This window comes from Balaenoptera acutorostrata, chromosome 15 (genome assembly GCF_949987535.1).
Source record: "Balaenoptera acutorostrata chromosome 15, mBalAcu1.1, whole genome shotgun sequence".
NCBI classification, from domain to species: Eukaryota; Metazoa; Chordata; class Mammalia; order Artiodactyla; family Balaenopteridae; genus Balaenoptera; species Balaenoptera acutorostrata.
In genome coordinates, this window is record NC_080078.1 from 52700738 (window position 1) to 52721464 (window position 20727).

The 20727-nt window shown below is 41.0% G+C and overlaps 1 protein-coding gene across 2 annotated transcripts in view; it reads left to right on the top strand.

The window, feature by feature from the left end:
• PAK5 (p21 (RAC1) activated kinase 5) overlaps positions 1-20727 on the top strand; it is a 317560-nt gene extending 296833 nt beyond the window's left edge. For both annotated transcript variants that reach the window (XM_057528338.1, XM_007165252.3), the window contains 4 exons: positions 1495-1621; positions 14033-14158; positions 16240-16374; positions 18470-20727. In XM_057528338.1, coding sequence (XP_057384321.1) covers positions 1495-1621; positions 14033-14158; positions 16240-16374; positions 18470-18625 — 544 coding nt within the window. In that variant the 3' untranslated portion in view covers positions 18626-20727. The remainder of the gene's footprint in view (positions 1-1494; positions 1622-14032; positions 14159-16239; positions 16375-18469) is intronic.

Here is a 20727-nt window from a genome sequence, read left to right on the forward strand (position 1 = left end):
CTTTGGGCAGATGTGAAAATTGTCATCTGAAAACAATCCAGCATAATGACCAGCTCACTTACCAAAAAACAAAGAACACAAAAGCTGTAGGTTTCCACTCTGTTTCAGACACCTGCCTTCCTATGAGGCCAATTCATTGCGACGGTAGGAATCCTCTTCAAAGAGAAGGACATGTTTCTTCATACTCATCCACTTTGTACCTTTGACATTCTCCTGATTGGTTATCTCCTTGGATTTTACTTTGAACCCTAGTTTTACTCAGTTGGAGTTTGTTAGCATCAACAAGACTGAAACACAGATTCAAAGCCATCTATTTACCTGTCCTGCTGAGCTAAAAGTTACCTGGGATTATTTCCCAAGTCAATTCTTAAATTTGGGCTCTGGTCAGTTACGCACTGTGTCTCCTGATAGCCTCCTCTGTTTGCCTGATAGTTTGATTTAAGAGGTCTTTCACATTTGCTACCTAATTTGGGCCTCTCAATATCTCCGTGAGAGGGAGGAAGTTTTATACCTAGATGAGTTAGGCAGATGCCTAAATGGGTCATTTTGAGGGCACTGAGGGACTCCATTCTCCACATCATTCTTCCCACCTGGGTTCTTCAGTGGCTGAAAATATATTCTTTTGAGTTACAATTGCTGCATGATACAGTGGGGAAAGTGGAAAAACATGGGTTTTGAACTCATAAAAGGTGGGGTTTGAATCATGATCTGGTTACTTTCTGAGCTATATAACCTTGGGCAGGTCACCTGACCTCAGTCTCCTCTGAAACCAGAAATACCTTCTTCGGAGGGTGCAGCCATGAAATGGGGGAGCATATCCAGTGTTGTGCTTGCCTTTCTCATTCCCATGGTCTATTTATTAGGGTATCACGCATTCACGCTTGGTTATTAGTAACTAACTAGGCCCAATTTCCTTCTTGACAGAGGGACCTGGAACAACAGAAGCTTCCAGCTCCTGGAGGAGGGAGAGGAAGGGCTGGTGAGAGGCAGGGCAAGTCCCAGAGGGGGATCTTAGAAATCTAAAGACCACCGTGCCTGAGTCCAACCTTCAAGAGAACCATGGCCTTGCCCATTTCCAGGATGAGGAAAAAGAGACCCGAGGAAGTTAAAGGACTTCCTCAAGGTCATCTAGCAGCCACTCCTGGAACTTTGGCGTCATTCATTGTGCCCTCTCTGTAGGACCCTGGAGGTTTGTCAGTACCTGGGGAATTACCTATAAGAGTCCAAGGAAGTGCATTTGCACTGATGACCCAAAAGCCAGCCAATGGGGGTCTCTTTACTTTAGCTTATACTGAGCCCATATCATCCTCAATGCCAGGCCTTAGGTTCTGGGAATCAGGTCCAAAGACCTCCTTTTCCTTCCCCATAGATTTTCGAGACATGGGCTGGGGAGCATGGACTGGTTCACTAGAACACAAGGGAGCCGCCTCTCTTGATCATTTCAAAGATGGTCTTAAGCCTGACCTTGCTCCTTCAATGTGATTTCCTTTCTAGAATGAATGAAGAACAAATAGCTACCGTCTGTCTGTCGGTTCTGAGGGCTCTCTCCTACCTGCACAACCAAGGAGTGATTCACAGGGACATAAAGAGTGACTCTATCCTGCTGACAAGTGATGGCCGGGTAAGATTTTCATGTTGGGTCCCTCCCTGGTTTACCTTGTCATTTCACCTGTCACAGGTATTATATTCCTAAGAACACTTTCTCATAATTCTAATTTTCCTTAGTTGCAAGTCACCCACTCCCCTTCCCAGGAGGCTTTTGAAAAAGAAATTACCATCCTCTGTGTCATCCTGGTATTCAGAACTATCTGTGAGCTGAATTTGACGGATAATTTTCTGCCTTAACAGTAAGTGCAGGAAGTAATAGAAACTATAGAAATTTCTTTTATTTTTCTGCCACATTCTTATTTTCGTTGATGGAGAGAAAATGACTTTTCTAGGACTGTGTCCACCCTGTTCGTGTGACTACACATGTCTGCAGTATCTCTCAGAGCCCCTGCAGGAAACAGATGACAAATTCCAGTGCTTTGGGGAGAATTTAATAAAAGTGTGGGCAGATGAGATGTAGAAAAGCCAAAAGGAACTGTCATGAGGACCAGCATAGGTCTCTAGAATGGAACACCACTCTTATTACCCCATGACTGAAGAGGTGAGGTGCAGAACTAGTTACTGGAATCTTGAAATAGAGATTGTTGTGTGAAGACAGCTGCCTGGCAGGAGCTCTCATCTTCAGTGGAAGCCAGACCATAATGAACCTGCTGGATGGGAGCCGGGCCAATAAGTACCCGAACCTCACTCTGCTCCTTCCTTCCAGTCTCCTACTGGTGTTCCCCATTGGCTGAGTCCAATCAGAAGCCATCAATGGTCAACACAGGTTGGCCTCCCAGGGCTCAGGGCTCCCAGATCTGAAAGGACAAACAGAAGATATCCATCACACTAGTGTATCCCCAGGCCCAGATATCTGCATTTCCCATCATTGCAGCCTGCTCAGGGGATTCACTTGAAACTCATCAGCCACACCAGATAGAATACAACAGCCAAGGAAGGCATGAGTTGACATTCCCAGGAAGACTTAGTTAGATGGAAGAGTTTTGAAGCATAGATTTTTTTTTCCCTATTTAGACCCTTTTAATCTTCCTGAAACTCCCAGCAGATGTAATAGCCTTGTGATGAATGGAGCCAGCTGTCCCTATAATGCACCTGTCTTTTACCACCCAGCATCCTCAGTCACATGGAAAATGTTCACGTCACATCAGAATTTGCCCAGGAATGATCAGAGGGCAACCAGAAGAAACTACCCAAGAACTTTGGCTTTTCTTCTTTTGTTTTAAAAAGATTGTCAATTTTATTGTGGAAAATTCAGCAAATTCAGAAAAGTATAAAGAATAAAATAAAAATCACCCATAATCCCATTTCCTAAATATATATATATATATATGAACATACACACACACACACACACACACACATAATTTACCAACTTAATATTATGTTTAATGGGCAGTTTTAAGTCCTGCTTTCTGCACTAATCGGGCTGAATTTTTTTTAAGAGTGTACAGGAGTATGTATCAGTCAGTTTTTACTACACAACAAACCACTCAATACTTAGTGGCTTAAACCCAGAACCATTTATTTGCTCACAATTCTGTGAGTCGGCTTTTGCACTGACCTCAGCTGGGACAGCTTACCTCTGCTCCATGTGACATCAGCTGAGCTCACTCTTGCATTGTGGTCAGTTTGGGGTTGACAGCCTCACTAATTAGCCTGGTGGTTGGCTGAATCTCAGCAGTGGTAGTGGAGGTAACTGGGCCTAGAGGCATGGGGTGGGGAAATAGCACCATAAACACCACTGCCTCTTGATGGGAGAAGATGCAAAGTTGCATCCAAAGGCATGTGGATACAGAGAGGGGAAGACCATGTGGCCATTCTGCAGCATGTCCCATAGAGCAGGGGAGCTATAGGAAAAGAGCTAGAACTCTCTCCTGGCCTGACTCAGAAAAGCACCAAGGCAAGGTCCCATGGCCTCAGAATACAATTTTCAGAGCACTGAACTGGTCTACAAATTGGCTCTGGGGACTGGAGCTTACAGGAAAAAAAAAAATCAGGACAGTTTCTGCCAGGCTTTCTTTCATTGTTTTTAGAGTTTGAGGGTGTAGGCTCACACTTGCTGTGAGTACCTGTCGGATGTCAAAATCAGACATGAGACAAAGATAGTTCATTATTTAATTAGCTTACTTAAAGATCTCCCCTCCCCACAATATATGAAAGGCTAGATCATTCAGTGTCATTCTTGAGGGCAGAATCTCCGTTTCAAACATTTCTTTAGTTTCCACGCACCCAGCAGAGCTCACAGGGACTGGCACATCCTCAGTGCTTTCAGTCTGAACGGTTTGTTTACTCACTCATTCAATAAATATGAGCTAAACGTCATTCTGTGCCAGGGCAGTGCTAGGTCCTAAGGATGAATAAAGCAAAATCACTAATTTCATTCAGTTTATTTGGAGAATGGGGGTGTGATAATAGACAAATAGATAAACATACAAATAAAATCACCACCAGATTGCAGGGTGATACATTCTAAGTTTTCTATGATTAATTAACTTAAGTAGAGTAAAGAAGGTGGAGGATGGAGAGTAGAGGGTCTGTAGAGGCCGGTCAGAGAAGGCCCCTCTGCAGTGAGGTTGTGACAGCAGAGACACGTGAGGGGTGGGGCCTGTGGCCTTCAGGGATGAGAGTGTTCCAGGAAGAAGGAACACAGCATGTGGAGCAGAGCCTGACTCTCGGCCACATTGGCCAGGGTGAGCTCATCCAGATTTAAGAACAAGGTGCCATAATGACTCCAGTTTCTATAGAGAAAGGAAACTTTTTTCCTTAAAAAAGAGAACAGAGATGGAGTGTGACTACTCCAAGAAAAGGCTGAGAGTACAATTTATACTAATCTATTGGAGCTTTTATAGCATTCTATAGTGCAGAAGACATATTCATTTATTATCATAATAATAGATCACCTTAGGTCTTAAGTCAAAAGTTATTTTCGTGCCAGTACCATACTGTCTTGATTACTGTAGCCTTGTGGTATAGTCTGAAGTCAGGGAGCCTGATTCCACCAGCTCCATTTTTCATTCTCAAGATTGCTTTGGCTATTTGGGGTCTTTTGTGTTTCCATACAAATTGTGAAATTTTTTGTTCTAGTTCTGAGAAAAATGCCAGTGGTAGTTTGATAGGGATTGCAATGAATCTGTAGATTGCTTTGGGTAGTAGAGTCATTTGTGACAAAGTGAGAGAGTGGCATGGACATATATACACTACCAAACGTAAAATAGATAGCTAGTGAGAAGCAGCTGCATAGCACAGGGAGATTAGCTTGGTGCTTTGTGACCACCTAGAGGGGTGGGATAGGGAGGGTGGGAGGGAGGGAGATGCAAGAGGGAAGAGATATGGGAACATATGTATATGTATAACTGATTCACTTTGTTATAAAGCAGAAACTAACACACCATTGTAAAGCAATTACACTCTAATAAAGATGTTTAAAAAAAAAAGTTATTTTTGCATTCTCACATGACTCTGAGGGTTGGCTGGGCTCAGCCAGCCAGTGCTGCTCCGACTTGTTAGATGGTGCATCTAGAAATCTTCTTCAGGCATATGTCATGAACATAGTGCTGACTGTTGGCTGGATGCTCAGCTGGAACTGTCCACCAGAACACCTACCATGTGGCCTTTCCATGTGGCCTTCCTTACAGCACAGAGGCTGGATTCCATGAGTGAGTGTCCCAAGAAAACAGGGTAGAAGTATGGCATTTTTATGACCTCAAAGTCACATAGTGTCACTTTTACCATGATCACAGCCCTTCCAGATTCAGCGGGAAGGAACATGAAACCCTCCTGAGTGGGAGGAGAATTGAATCACATGTCAAGAAGATCTCATGGGCTGGACAGTGTCGTGGTTGGCATTTTTGGAAATATTGTCTGTCACACAAGGTGTGCTGTTGGGAGATGTTCAACATCATCAGCCCTTAGAGAAATGCAAATTAAAACTATGAGATATCGTTACACACCTATAAGAATGGCTAAAATGAAAAATAATGATAATACCACTAATTCATACAATGCTGGGGTGAATGTAAAATGTAGAGCCACTCTTGAAAAATGGTTAGGCAGTTCCTTTCAAAACTGAAAATAGACTTACCATGTGACAAGCAATCTCACTCTTAGGCATATATTCCAGAGAAATGGAAACTTATTTCCACACATAAACTTGCACACAAATGTTTATGGCAGTTTTAGTCACCGTAGTCCCAAACTAGAAAATACCTAAATGTCCTTCAGAGGGTAAATGATTAAATAAACTATGGTGTATTTATACCAGCGAATACTACCCAGACAAAAAAAGAAATGAATGAGTGATACATGCAAGAACTTGGATGAACCTCAAGGAAATTATGCTGAGTGAAAAAAAAAGTCAACCTCAAAAGGATACACACTGCATAATTCTGCTTATGTAACACCTGTGAAATAATGTAATTATAGAGATGTACAGCATATTAGTGCTTGCCAGGGGTTAGAGACTGGAAGTGTGTGGCTATAAAGTGGTAGCACCATCACCTTATGGTGATGGTAGTCGCATATCTTGATTTGTGACGGTGGTTGTGCAAGACTACAATGTGATAAAATTGCAGAGTACACACACATATACACACATACACACTACATACACAAATGAGTTCATGTATAACTGATAAAATCTGAGTGAGCTCTATGGACTGTACCAACATCAATTTCTTGGTGTTGATATTGAGCTATAGTGCATAAGATGCTAATGTATAGGGAGGACTGGGTGCACATTTCTTTGTAACCTCCTATGAGCCTATATATAGTATTTCAAAATAAAAGATTTTTTTTTAAAACAGTGAATTGCTCAGGTTTAAAAGGATAAGTCCTTTCTGGCCTCTTCGAAGACTACAAGGGAAATTATTTGCTATCAACTGAAAAGAAATCGTTCACTCTCTTTCCATGATAGAAATAATATCTAGTGAGTCACTAATTTGTGTTAAGCATAGGTGTTTAAGGAGTGGTGTTTGGGGTTTGAAAGGGAAAATAAATAACATGTCATAGAGTGGTTTCAAGAATTACATGAAGTAATTAGTATAAAACCATAAGAGGTAAACCAGGTACACGGTAGATGCTCAGAGTGAAGGCAATACCCCTGCCCTTACAGTTAAGGGTTGAGTAAATTCCTCCACGATTTTTCCTTGGCCTGGGGCTTGCATTTAAGAGATGATACTTAGGGGCCACAAGGCAGTGAGTGACTAACTTTTATCAAATTCATTGGCTGAAATGGAATTCAAACCCATGACCTCTTAAGCCCAATGCATCTATTAAAAAGAGGCATTTACAAGTAATCTTTATGGTTTTTCTTTTTACTGTAAATTGGTTGCCACACTTTAAGAATTAGGAGATTTCACATAAAATTTCAGATTCCTGTCTCCCTTGAAAAAAATCAAAGTGTCTGGCAACACTGTGCCTGACTTCACACATGGCAGTAATGGAGGTGGTGTGATGAGGGTGAATAGCACTACAGTGCAAATGTTGCTGGTGCCCCACCCTTATCTTCCCATTTCAGTGCTCGCTAACTCCACCTCCAAATGCCACCACCTGCATCTCTTTGCCTGGGGACTTCTCTGGCTATTGTAGTCTGCTCTTCCAGCACAAAGCAGGTTAGAAATTCCAGGAAATTAACATTCGTGCTTCCCGGGAGAAGCCCTGAAAAAGTGATGGGAGTTGGTGTATAAATACCCCAGCTCTCTCACCTTTGGATAGAATAGCTCTGAGGCACATGTTCTACACAGTCTCCCAGACGTCCTCAGCAGGATTAAGCTCTAGTTCCCATGGTGGTAACTTGCTTGCTGATTAACCCTTGACTGACTGCCTTCCCTTCCCTGTTATACTTCCCCATTTCACTGCTAGTGTTTCCTGTATCTCCCGAATAAATGACTTATGCTGAATCCTTGTCTCAGCATTTTCTTCTGGGAGAGGGGGGCCCAAACTAACATAGCACCCAGAAATAATAAATATGTTTGTGCCCTTTCTCCCACAGGATTTGAAGGGAGGGTTAAAGGATAAATAAGGGGCCGTAGACGGGCAACCAGAGCTTATGAGTGTTCCACACCTTCTCTACTGGACCCCTGACAATCAGCTGGAAGTTAGTGTCTCTTTACCAGGGGCGTGTGTCCCTAGTTTTCCATTGTCTCCACTGGCTCATTTAATTCATTGGTATTATTGGGTTGGCCAAAAAGTTCATTCGGGTTTTTCCATTCCATGTTATGGGGAAACCTGAACAGAATTTTGGCCAACCTAATATTTTCCTGGCTCCTTTAGCCATTTGAATTTTGTTGTCTCTCAAATTGCTAGAATTTTACAATTAGAAGAAAACCTGAAGATTATCTCCCAGAAGCTCTTCTTAAATAGAGACTTGGGCATATTAAATAGCTTGCTTAAATTCATTCCTTTCCAGTAGTCTCTGAGATACACCCAAACACTCCCTCCACAGAAGTTATTTTCTAATGCAGGGAACACAGCATGAAAAGTCAGAAGACCCCAGGGTTGAGTTCACTGCTAAAACTGTCATATAGTCTTGGACAAGTTCCTACCACTCTCTGTGCTGTACCAAGTGGCAGAGGAGCTGGCTGAGGCCTCTAGGCCGTTTCAGCTCAGCCGCTATGATGCCTTCCCTCTCCTCTAGGGTTTGGCTGCTGAAGAAATGGGTCTTCAGCTGGAGGCACCATCATCAGTCTGGCCCCTTCTATCACTTTGGTTCCCTTGTCCCTGGGTCATTGCTCTTCTTAAAACAAGTTCTCAGACTTTAGTGAGCATCACAACCGCTGGAGACCTTGGCAAAAAACAGATTCCTGGGCCCTTCTCTCAGAGATTCTGATTCAGTCAGGCTGGATGTATCTCTGAGCAATTTCCAACTGATGATACACACTTGAGTACCATTGCCTTATAGGAAGCACCCAGGAACCAGGCACAAAAGCATCCATATTTCTGCCTTAGCAAAAACCTGGAGCAGATGCAAGAATTCTTTAGAGCATATGCAATTTACAAAACGAGGGTTTTACATTTTATTTTACACCTGTAGCTATCTTGTGGGTAGATTCTCTTTTGATCCTCCTCTTGCAAATTTTTGTGGGACCCCTTACTCCTAGCCGGGATGCATTGAGATGGGTAAGATCTCAGGTTTAAGTAGCAGCTTTGTCTGACCTCTGAGCTCTAGTTCCTTGTCTGGCCCCTGTGGAACCAGCTACATCTCCTCTTAGGGGGCGGGCAACATGCTTGCTTCAGTTCTCTTAGCCTAACTGCATTAGTGAGACAAAGGTGGTTTCCTAAGTACCCGCGTTGTACAATCCTATCTAAAATAAGGCTCAGCTTAAAGTCTATGTGATTTGCTTTGTGTGTGTGTGTGTGTGTGTGTGTGTGTGTGTGTGTGTGTGAGATTTGCTTTTAATAACTGCCTACAATGCTTTATTATACTCATTACCTGAGTTCTTATTATCTACTTGCAGATTTGTTTGGACGAATGTTGTGTGCAATTATGTTCTTTTAGAAAATTGTCTCTTTTATGTACTTAGATGAGTAAAAAAATCATGCAAAAGCACTTATACTCCTACAACAGAAGAACAGGCCAGGCTTCCAAGTGTTGAGTTTCAGTTTCTCATCTTATATTTTGTCAGGGAGATAATTATTAGTCTGTCAGGTTTGGTATCTTTTTTTTTAATGTCTGGAAAAAGAAAGCCACACTAGAGATATTGAAATTAAAACTGCCAATACCAAAATGCTGATACATTCACCTCCTGAATCATTCAGGTTTCTTAATTTTACAGGTAAAAAAAATATATTGGCAAAATTGTTCCTCCTTTACTATCTGTGTCATAGGGTTGCAAACTTACTCAGGCTTGAGCTTTGGAAATAACCACACACACACACACACAACTAACCTCGACTTCTTCACAAAGCTCTGCGGACTAGAATTTTTTCTAAACTCTATTTTAATTCAGTCTATTAAATTTAGTCTGCTTAAATAATTTAAACATTGTCTATCAGAGTTCAGCCACATTATTGTAAGGTTAAACTGATACCTTTAAACCCTCAGTCTTTCAGGTTTGGCCACCACCTGCTCCTTCTTTCCACCTCCCACCCCCATCTTCCTCAGGATGGAGACAAATGTGGGTTATGGGACCTCCGGGTGAAGGAGATACGATCCATCTTCTTGCTCCTCGCTGGTCCCTGCCTTGGCGTGACAGCCTCTTCTGCTACCTGGACTCATGACCAGTGAGCATTAGCTGGTCCCATCAGCTGCTGGTCTTTTCAGGAAGAGGCTTCTCTGCAGTATTTTACTCCAGCCTCTTTCCTCAAGTCTTGAAAGCTATCCTTGAGACTGCCTCTCATGTCAACCATAGCCTTGTGCCTATGGTTCCTTCACTGAGATTTGGAGGAGCTTCAGGAGCCCTGCATACCACACAAAGGCCATGGAGGCCAGTAGCATTGCCTCAAGTTCATTTCCACCCACTCTGTTTTGCCATCTCTCCATGGAGGCCATGTTGGGCATAGCCGAAGCTGATGTGCAGTTGGTATTCACCAGTGTATCTATACCCATTGTTAAAATGTTGCAATATTCTCATGCTTGTTGGTTAATAGTCACGTTTCCAGTCATTGGAGTATTATCCCCCATGACCCCAGCCCTTTACCAGGACCCCCCTTGCCTCATTAAGGATGGTAATGCCCACAGGATAACTCCAGAACAAAGTTCAACTTTATGTCTAGATTCTGATTGGTCTAGATGAATCTGGTTATTAAATATTTTTAATATTACCTCTGAACACAGATGCATGTGGCTTCTCCTCTCCCTTGTTTGTGTGAGGATGTATGCTACTCAGATATTTCTGAAGTGCACCACCCTCTGCTCGGGGTGGTAGGAAATAGTGTATAATAAAGAGTTGGGACCTGACATAAGTTACTGCTCTTTGTCCTCTTCTGCAAATAATACTTGTCTAAAAGGGATGGACTGTAGGGCTTTCACTTCTCAGAATTGTAGATGCCTTTTACAATAGGGCAGCAAGGATTATGGACCAGCTACCATGGCCATAAGGCACTCTTCTTTCTTTTTTAATGTATTATTCTTTTCTTTTTTTGGCTGCGTCTTGCAGCTTGTGGGATCTTAGTTTCCCAACCAGGGATTGAACCCGGGCCCCAGCAGTGAAGGAGCCAAATCCTAACCACTGGACTGCCAGGGAATTCCCAGGGCACTCTTCTTTATATCACATCGAAATTCTGTGATCTGACACTTCTGGGCTTGATTCTTGATATGCCAAAGCAATTGAGAAAAATTATCTCTCTGTTAAACCATCTTTCTTTAGCATTCCATCTGGTGCAATCCAAATTGAAGGAGTCCCATCCCAAACAACACCCTACTAGTCTTGACCTGATTAGAGAGCAGATCATGAACAAGGAAATGGAAAAAGAAAAAATAATAATTTCCAAAACATTACCTCCATTTCATCTGTGTTACAACTTTGATTCTAGAAACACTTGTCTTCAGTAAGTCAATGATGGTTTCAGAAGGAGCACCAATGTGTTTTCTATCACGTGATCTGTTGTCCCATGTATGTATATATGTATGTATGTATGTATGTATATATATGTCAATATCAGATAATATCAATCTAGTAGCATGAGTTTTTTGAGTATCTACTGTTTTCTCAGCCTTTAAGGAACACAGCGAGGCTTCACAATTAAAAGGCAGAGCTATTGTCCCTGAGCAATGTCATTTCTAGCTGAGGGAAAAACTCAGCATCAGAAAACAGTTCAAGATTAAATGAATGCTAAATTCTCTCAAATTTGGTGAGGGGAGAGATCAATATGGGCTCCTGAGAAAAATTCTGGAGGAATTGAGAAGTGATCAGGGCCTTGAAGTATCATTAAGCATTGAATATACTTTCCAACTAAGATTAGGAAAAAGGCAAAGATATCCCCTCTCACCACTCCTTTTCAACATCATACTAGAAGTACTAGCTAATGCAATAAAACAAGAGAAGGAATAAAATGTATACATACTGGGAAATAAGAAATAAAACTATCTTTGGTCACAGGTGACATGATCATCTATTCAGAAAATCTGAAAGAATCAACAAGAAAATCTAGAGCTAAAAAGTGATTATAACACGGTTGTAGGATATCTAGTTAATATACAGAAGTCAATCACTTTTCTATGTACCAGCAATACAAGTGGAATTTGAAATTAAAAACACAATGCCATTTACATTATCACCCTCCAAAACTAAATACTTAGGTATAAATCAAGCAAAATATGTACTACATCTATATGAGGGAAACTATGAAACTCAGATGAATAAAATTAAAAAAACTAAATAAATGGAGAGATATTCCATTGGATAGGAAGAACTCAGTATTGTCAAGATGTTACTTCTTCCCAACTTGATCTATAGATTTAATGCAATCTCAGTCAAAATCTCAGTGAGTTATTTTGTGGATATTGACAAATTGATTCTAAAGTTTATATGGAGAGGCAAATGACCAACATAATCGTCAACACATATTGAAGAAGAAGAAGAACAAAGTGCAAGACTGACACTACCTAACTTTAGGACTTTTTGAGACAGTGTGGTATTAGCAAAGAATCAACAAATAGACCAACGAAACAGAATAGAGAGCCCAGAAATAGACCCACATAAATAGAGTCAACTGATCTTTGACAAGGGAGTAAAGGCAGTACAATGGAGCAAAGATGGTCTTTTCAACAAGTGGTATTGGAACAACTGGACATCCATATGCCAAAAAAATGAATTTAGACACAGACTGTATAACCTTCGCAAAAATTAACTCCATGTGGAAACAAATACTCGATGGATGTATAGGTTTAGAATGAAGGAGAGAAACCTGCATTAAGCCTGGGAGGAAAAAGAGTATCTAGCAAGAGCACCTAAAAAGAGAAGAGGTGAGAGTTGGGAGCCAAACTCCTGGAAGCCCCAGTATTTAAGTTGTGGGCAGCAGAGATAGAGCCAGAAAAAAAGTTTGAAAAACGTTCAGAGAGGTTTCAAGAGAATCAAGGGAGAATTTGTGCCTTAGAGACTTTACCTTTGATCTATGGAAATTTTAACTTCAAATGGCCATTCTGAACCATTGCCAACCAATGCCTGAATCATTGATTTTTTTTGTTTTGTTTTGTTTTCATTTAATGTATTCTGTCATCACCAATAATCCTAAGTGGCAATCCTTTTCAATGAGGCTATCTGAAGTTCATACCAGGTCACCATGAACAGGAACCAAGCCTCCCAGAAATAAACTGAATCCTGGTCACCTAGAATATATAAACTGGCAGGGTGCCTGAGGGTGCAGTATGTTCCTAAGAGTGTTCTTAAAGGCTCTGGGCAAGAAATTTCAGGGTGTTTTTCTTTTTGATGACCTCTAATGTAAATAACATATATGTATATTGGGTAATTAAGATGACCACCTTGTACCCCTGGTAACTAATTGCTCACACCCAGTTTCTATGCCCACATTTCCACTTGCATTGATATTCACATTGGCAACTTCAATTGTCCTGAGCAAAGGAGGAAAACCAAAAGAAAAGGAGAGCCAGTAAAGTGTTATCTCAGCATCCTTTATAAATGGAGCCTTGCAATAATTGAAACATAGAAATGAGGTTGGTTATTTGAATCATCTCATGGTACTTAGAAATCTAAATGTCTTTGGCGCAAAAAAAAAAAAAAAAAAAAACCCTAAATTGCAGCAGTTTGTAGAAAACTCGTGTTGAGAATAGCAGTTTACTTACACTAAAGCATCATCTCTTCCATTAAATGAAAGTAGTAGGTTTGAATTTTAATGAATTTGTTTTGGGTGTATTGTAAATTTGGGGGTTTCATAATTTTATAAAAGATACCAGCAGCAGGAGTTAAACATTTGCAAGTCAATCCTGCTGGAGCCATAAGAGGTTTTTTCACTAAAATGGATTGTACCTTTCCAATAAAAGGGTCTGATAGCCCCTCCTCTGGTATTTTCAAGGCCTGTTAATAATGAGATGGTGATTTTGTTTTGAATTTGAAACTCTTTCTAATTTCTACATCTCGAAGCCAGTATTTTTTTAAATTTATTGAAGCATAGTTGATTTACAATGTTGTGTTAGTTTCTGGTGTACAGCAAAGTGATTCGGTTATACATGAATATAAGGGTTTGCATCTGCTAATCCCAAACTCCCAGTCCATCCCTCTCCCACCCCCACTCCCCCTTGGCAACCACCAGTCTCTTCCCTTTGTCTCCGAGTCTGTTTCTGCTTCGAACATAAGTTCATTTGTGTCATATTTTAGATTCCACATATAAGTGATTTTGTATGGTATCTGTCCTTCTCTTTCTGACTTTCTTCACTTAGTATGATAATCTCTAGGTCCGTCCATGTTGCTGCAAATGTCAGAGCCAGTATTTTTAAATTGTTAGTTTGTTGCATTCCTTTCCTTTTCAGATAAAGTTGTCTGACTTTGGTTTCTGTGCTCAAGTTTCCAAAGAGGTGCCAAAGAGGAAATCACTGGTTGGCACACCCTACTGGATGGCACCTGAGGTGATTTCTAGGCTGCCTTATGGGACAGAGGTAAGGGAGTGATGGTCATTGTTGGGGAGTGGCAGGGTCTGGTTAGGCTCTGGGATGCAGGGGTTCTGAGATCGTTAATGACCACAGGAAATCAGGGTGATGACTTTTAACTCCACATTTGACCCCCATTCACTAGGCTTGTCACAGAGTAGGTTGTGGAAGAAGGGAGACTGGCCACCCCTGGGATATTGCCACAATATTGATCCAGGAGCGTACTTAGGTCCCAAGTTGACAGGCCCTTAGGTCTTACCCTCAGGGCCAGGCATGCACAAAGCGAGAAAATGCAACCTGAAAAGTGGCCGGAGACACACAAATGAGTAGGTGTGATGATTCAAAGGATAGAACGTCAGAGAAAGCTCCACAGGATTGGTGTTAATATTTGGATGAGAAATAATGTTTTCCTATAGGAAAAATCATATATGAATATTGCAACATATTTTAAAATATGGCAAAATATTTGTTTCCTCTGAAAAGGAAATAATCACTCATAATCTATCTTTTGTTTTTTGTTTTTTTAATCAAAAAATTTTTTGATTTTTTTTATTGAATGAAAGATTCTTTAAATTCTACAGTGCTTTACAATTTTCTAAAGTTTCACACACATGATTTCATATAATTCCATAATAACCTTCCCTTTTTTAAAAAAATCTCTATCCCTGTATTGCCCTTCCTCCTTTCCCTCTCCCCACTGGTAACCACTAGTTTGTCCTCTGTGTCTGTGAGTCTGCTTCTTTTTTGTTTTATTCACTAGTTTGTTGTAGTTTTTAGATTCCACAGATAAGTGATATCATACAGTATTTGTCTTTCTCTGTCTGACTTGTTTCACTTAGCATAATGCCCTCCAAGTCCATCCATGTTGCTGTAAATGGCAAAATTTCATTCTTTTTTTATGGCTGAGTAGTATTCCATTATATATATACCACATCTTCTTTATCCATTCGTCTGTTGATGGACACTTAGGTTGCTTCCATACCTGCTCATAATCTATTAAGGGACAAGGTTTAGATACATAAAACAAGGGGCCAGAAGTGGAGGAGGGCCTTCTAGGGGGAGAATAGTGTGAGTAGAAGCTCTGAGACACACGCACATTATACACACATACACACAGAGGCAAGGAGCTCATTTCACCTGCGCACACAGTGTTTCCACACATTATGGTGCAGAAGGTGATCCTAAGAGAAGAGAAGCCTGCAGGTGGTGGCACAGACTAGTGAGCAAAGGAGAGTGGCAGAAGTTCAGCGGACTCTGCTCTCTTTCCCCGGTTTACTTGCCCTTGGATGAATACTCCACTTGTTTATCTCACTGTGGTCCCAAGAGCATCAATTCTCAGTGAAGGTCACTGTGCAGGTGAGAGCAGGAGTGCGAATAACTGATAAGAAGTGTAATGAGGCCGGGAGGAGGAGGCGACAGTGCCTGGGAATTTATAGCACGGCTGTGGCTCCTCCTTGTCCTGACTTCCCATTCTTTACCCAGAAAGGATTGCTTGTTGTCTCTCCCTTTCTTTCCCTCCATTCCCTGAATGTGGTTTTATAGATCATGGTTTTGTGCACACTGCTTCAAAGTGATAAAACACAAAGGAAAAAAATATATATATGGGGGCAAAGAACTATTTTTAAAAATCAAATTAATAAAAGAATCAGGATATATTGTGCTGTGCAATGTAGCTCTTTGGAGTTTGTTATGAATATGCCAAAAACTTTTATTTTCTTATGGTTTAAAGGCAACTTTCCTCTCCGTTCATAACATAAAACTTTGGATGGTTTTCACATCTGCCCTGTGGACCATGAACCACCCAAGTTAACAGGATTAAAAGAAAGTTCTAAACTTCAGAGTCTTAAGACATTCACGTGTATCTAATTGTCAGAATCTTCATTGAAGTTGTATTTTAAAAGCAGACGAAGACCATTAGCAAACACTTGGTCACTCAACAATTCAGCCTATAAATATGAATTGTATATTTTGAGAGGTTACAAATCCCATATTAATTTATGAATGAGTATGAATCTGTTGGGGTCCCTGACACATCCAACCTTTCAGAAGGTTCTCTTTGCCTGAGATAATCAGTGGGGTGTGCCTAACAGGTGGACATCTGGTCTCTCGGGATCATGGTGATAGAGATGATTGATGGCGAGCCCCCCTACTTCAATGAGCCTCCCCTCCAGGCCATGCGGCGGATCCGGGACAGTTTACCTCCAAGAGTGAAGGACCTGCACAAGGTGAGAAGCAGCATCCGTTGCTGAAGTTCAACATCGTTCTTCGATTTTTCTGTCTCTCTGTAGTTTTAAAGACTGGTATGTCTCATCCAGGAGTAGATCCTGGTTTATGGGCATGGACTTTGGAATTCGAGCTGCTTGCATTCAGAGCTCTGCTATTCTTGTTCACTCGCTTGGGCAAGTGAGTCAGCCCCTCCATCTCTGAAGCTCATCTGTAAAATGGGGTACACCTGCTTGTCTTTCATGGGGTTGGCTCTACTCTGCACTCCCTCCTTGAGAATCTATTGCATGCTGGGGACTGTTCTAATGGCCGGAATATAGCAGCTCAAAACCCCACGTTTCCTGACTCTCATAGAGGTTGCATTCTAGTTGAGGAAGCAGTTAATAAACCACACACAGATGGATGAATAAAATAATTTCAGAGAGTTGTACCTGCTATGAAGCGAGTAGAACACTGTGATGTGATGGAAGGGGCCAGAGAGGGGGCTGGGAGCTAGTACTGGCTGAGGGGTGAAGGAGGCCCTGTCAAGGGACTGGAGCCTGATTGGAAAGAAGGAACTAGTTATGCAAAAAGATCTGGGAGAAAAATGTCCCAGGCAGAGGGAGGAGCAGTGTGAAGACCCTCAGCCAGAGCAAAGTGGGCACGGGAAAAGGGTGAGGCATGTCAGAGGGTAGGCAGGGGCTAGATTGTGCAGGGCAAAGAGCAACATGGTTAACGGACCAAGTAGGGTCTTTCCTGTTTTCCAAAGATTGTCAAGTAGGGCCAAGCTCAGAACATATGATGCTAAGTCAAAGAACTGCCACTGTGGGGGCCACCAGTGGGGGCAGAGCTTGCTGAGAGGTGCCGTCTCCACAGATCAGCTCTATAAATGCTGACCCCTCCCGTCAGCCTCCTGACAATAAGAGAGGGAGTGAGGCTGCCTTAGGTGAGGGGATAGTTTGTAATGGTTGCTTCTCCTCTTCCCTCACCCCTAAACCTTAGGGAAGAGCCCCAATAGAATCACTCATATAGGTTGTGTGGATCTACCAAAAAGATGGGAGACTGCTTGAATTGAACAGGAGATTGAAATTTGTACTGCATTGGACCGGGTTTAAATAATAAAAAGTGGCTAAAATAGTATGGTCTCAAATAGTCCCACACCCAATACGAAGGAGTGTGATGTTCTTCAAAGTCACAGACAAGAGCAGCTTTCATCCTAATGGTCAAAAACTGGAAAGCTTCCAAGGTTGTTTCCCAAAGGGATAAGTGATATGTGGGATGATTCAGCAGTGAATACTACACAGCAATGCAAAGGAGGCAGCTTTTGCCACACACATCAGGGATGCATCTCACAGACACGATGTCCAGTGAAAGCAGCCAGAGAGAGAAGGGTTGACAGCCAATGACTCCATTTCTATAAAGGACAAAAGGTAAAAATTTATCTTATCAGAAGTCGGGATAGTGGTAACCCTTTGCAGGGAGACAGGTATTGATTGGAAGGGGGGTGGAGGGAGAGATGTTCTATATTTTGATAGGGGTTGGGAATATATAGGTGTAAATATGTGTTTTAAAAAACTACTGTAGAACATAAACTTTTTACACGCTCGAATGTATGTAAGCTATACCTCAAAAAGTAAATTACACGAAATTAAAGGAAAAATGCTGTCTGTGTCAGATATCCTTACAGAATTTTGTTTCTCTTCAAGAAAGGGATTCCACAAAGCCTAGATGGTTTCAGTGGTTATACAAAGAAAACTCATTCCATGTTGACACCATTGTTCATCAAACATGTGTGGCCAGCACCTATACACAGTAGGCACTTCAGAATACCTGCTACTGTCACTATTATACCATTATTATTTTATTTAGTAAATATTCTTTGTTGTACCATCATTTAATCCTATTATTTCAGACTTGAAGAAGGTAAGGAAAACAGCATATGTTAAGAAAGGCAATTCCTGCTTTTGCTTCCATAACCTCTTTCTCCTCAAGCTGACATTCTGGAATTTGATGTTGTTGATAGAATGACTTTCCTGGGAATTCGCTGGGAACCCATTTTAGGGGAACTGGGTTGGGTGTCTGTGTTAGTCCTCAAGATGGTATCTTGCGTTTTCACAGGTTTCTTCAGTGCTCCGGGGATTCCTAGACCTGATGTTGGTGAGGGAACCCTCTCAAAGAGCCACAGCCCAGGAACTCCTCGGACATCCATTCTTGAAATTGGCAGGTCCGCCATCTTGCATTGTTCCCCTCATGAGACAATACAGGCATCACTGAGCAGAGGATTCATAGAGGTGACAAAGCTAGATGAGGACCTGAGAATAATTCAGGAGAACACAAGGAAACCAGATAACGTGTAACAGACCTGTATATTCCAGACCAGCTGATTGATGGGACAGTGTGATGACCAGCAGGGTTTGGCAGACCAGGGCATCTTCTTGTGTCTTAAACAGGCATCTCTCCACTAACAGCTGGTGTGGTCATTTGGAACACGGCTTTAATAAGTCATTATTATATTTTTCAGCCTTTCATCCAGCAAATCAGAATGACTCAGTACAAACTCCGTTATGATATATCCTAGCCACATGCAGGGTAACGCACAGGATTTTCTATATTGAAAGAATACTTTTCTGGCAAAAAAAAAGAAAGGATAACAAAAAGCACTTTTTTCTTAATGGTAGCAGTGTAATGTATTTTGCAATGAATTTGTAATTTTTCTGTACAATAGTTTTGATAATTTATAGTACTTTGATGTCACGTAGCCATTGTATCAGTTGAAGTAATACCTGTTTACTAGCAAGAGTTTGAACAAAGTCTTTCCTACTTTTTTATCCCTTTCAGAGAACCAACAATTCTTTAGGAACTTTGAATACTGAATGACTCTCAGTCACCGTCAGCTTTAGTAGAATATCTTTCTTATCTTAACAAGTGTCTTATGTGATGGAAGAAGACTTAAGAGTGATGGTGATGGGGGTGCACATTCCATTTATCCAGCCAAAAATAATACAGTACAATAAAATGTGAGCCACAGTATACCACCAAAAGTACTCCTTGGGAGAAAGCTAAATATTCTGAAAAATCACATTTTCCTTCAAGCCTATTAGTAGCAAACCATCTTTTGCACAGTAGGATGTTTTCCCTAGTACCTTCTCTTAAAGGGGTACGATGTCCCCTTGGGGTCAAATTTCCCCTCCAAGGAACAATTTTAGTGCTAGGATCATGTGATGTACTTGTAGGAGGCTGTGAGCTCCACGTCCTACTCCTCCGCCATCTTGATCCGACAACTCAGTGCTAGGATCATTTGGACTCCGTTCCCCAAACTGAATGTTTCAAGAAGGCTGTGAGAATTCCAGTCTCACAAAGGGAAAAAAGAAAGAAGAGGGCAAGATGTTTGGTTTTGTTCGTCACTGTTTTTAAAACTCTGTGTGCTAGCACACCAAACTCTTGTCTGTAATTTACCTTCGTCGCTATTGTTTCTGTATCATACTGGAAGTCTGGATTCTAGAGAATGAATTAGGAAGCGGGGATTTTCCCGGGTGTGACCCGAATTCAGTTGTGACCATGTTCTGTGTTTCCGACATAGGAGAGTTGTGCTGCTGACTAGATCTTCTTGAATGTTGATAAACACGAATGACTACTACAATACATTTTGTGTTGCTTGTTGGATGAATTTGCATGTTAACTGTAGGCCAATATAGATTTGCCTTTAAAACTCTGGAAAAGCTACATAGTCATCATTAGTTTCTATTACTTCTGCATCCAACGAAAGCCATTTTTTACCAAACTGGAAAACCAGAGGCTTTTCTTAATTTCACATACTGTAACAAATATGAATTTAAATTTTTGAAAATGCTCTGGTTGCTCTAAGCCTAATTAAGAATGTTTGTAATTAATAGGTTCCTAATTATTTATTAAGGTTAAAAAGGAAAATAAAGGCATAAAATGACCTTCTACTGATTAGATTTTCAGTTTTTCCCTAAACTGGAAATGCCTCATTATAAATAGGATCTATAATTTTGTTTCATAAAACACAACAAATCAATGTTTTATGTAAAATATTATAATATTAATATAAGTATGTATGAATGAAAATAATCTAAATCCAGAAAATGGCAGTCCTAAAAGTTCATGGAACAGATTGTATTCATTTAACCAGGACTATGTAGAAATAGAAAGGAAAGAAAAAAAAATCTTTTCTTAACCAGAGAAAATATTAAAAACCATTGCAGAAAATAGTGGATTTTGGATTCCAAACATTTTCGACAGTGTAATAGAAATTTTTCTGTAATTTTCTTATCACTGCCTCTTTTTTAAAGTCTTCATTGAATTTACCAAAAGTTACTGTAGCTTAAAAGGTTGTGTGAGCACTATTGGCAGAA